The 617-nt window shown below is 62.6% G+C and overlaps 1 protein-coding gene across 1 annotated transcript in view; it reads right to left on the bottom strand.

The window, feature by feature from the left end:
- Window positions 1–559, bottom strand: part of TMEM150A (transmembrane protein 150A) — a gene marked incomplete at both ends in the record, with an annotated part of 2419 nt that extends 1860 nt beyond the window's left edge. Inside the window, 2 exon segments of the mRNA XM_010297295.1 lie at window positions 386–409; window positions 412–559. Coding sequence (XP_010295597.1) covers window positions 386–409; window positions 412–559 — 172 coding nt within the window.
- Between the last annotated feature and the right edge of the window lie 58 nt (window positions 560–617).

Genomic DNA, 617 nt, shown 5'->3' with positions numbered 1-617 from the left:
GGTGCTGCCACACACCGGCCTGGCACCCACACAGCGCTTTGGTACTCGGCTTCGGCCATACAGGTCACTCAGATGGGCTTGGCATTGCAGAGGGCTCGACATACCTTTGCCTCATGAAAAAAAACCAACAATTAACTGGCCCTTCCACTCCACGAGGTGTGGGGCTGGAGCCCCGATAAATGCCCACCAGCATCCCTTCCCCTCCTCGGCCCCTGCATGGCCCTGACACTGCTGCTCCTCCAGCCTACACCTGCAGTGAGCGGCCCACCCTCACCCCCTGCCCAGCCCCTCTCCTGGCACCACACTGCACTGCCAGACCAAAGGATAGAGGACGTGGGGTGCGTGCCCATCACGGATCTCCTCCCCACACCCTTCAGAAGGATACTGAAGATGAGGGGGAGGAAGGCCGGTGGAGTGTGCTCCGTAAGTGGCCGGTCCAGTACTGCCCGCGGGTTTTAGCCATGCGGTAGGTGAGGATGGACTGCAGGAGCAGGAACAGCATGCTGGTGGGAAAGGCCACCCCCGCCCCGATGTAGTGCAGCACCTTGGCGTGATCCACCTGCGGGGGAGAGACCGTCAGTGCTGGCATGGCGGGATGCTCCTCCGGCACGGCTCTG

Source organism: Phaethon lepturus, unplaced genomic scaffold (genome assembly GCF_000687285.1).
Source record: "Phaethon lepturus isolate BGI_N335 unplaced genomic scaffold, ASM68728v1 scaffold22941, whole genome shotgun sequence".
Classification (NCBI taxonomy): Eukaryota; Metazoa; Chordata; class Aves; order Phaethontiformes; family Phaethontidae; genus Phaethon; species Phaethon lepturus.
Note: the sequence above shows the minus strand (reverse complement) of the source record. Positions and strands in the feature narration are given on the sequence as shown.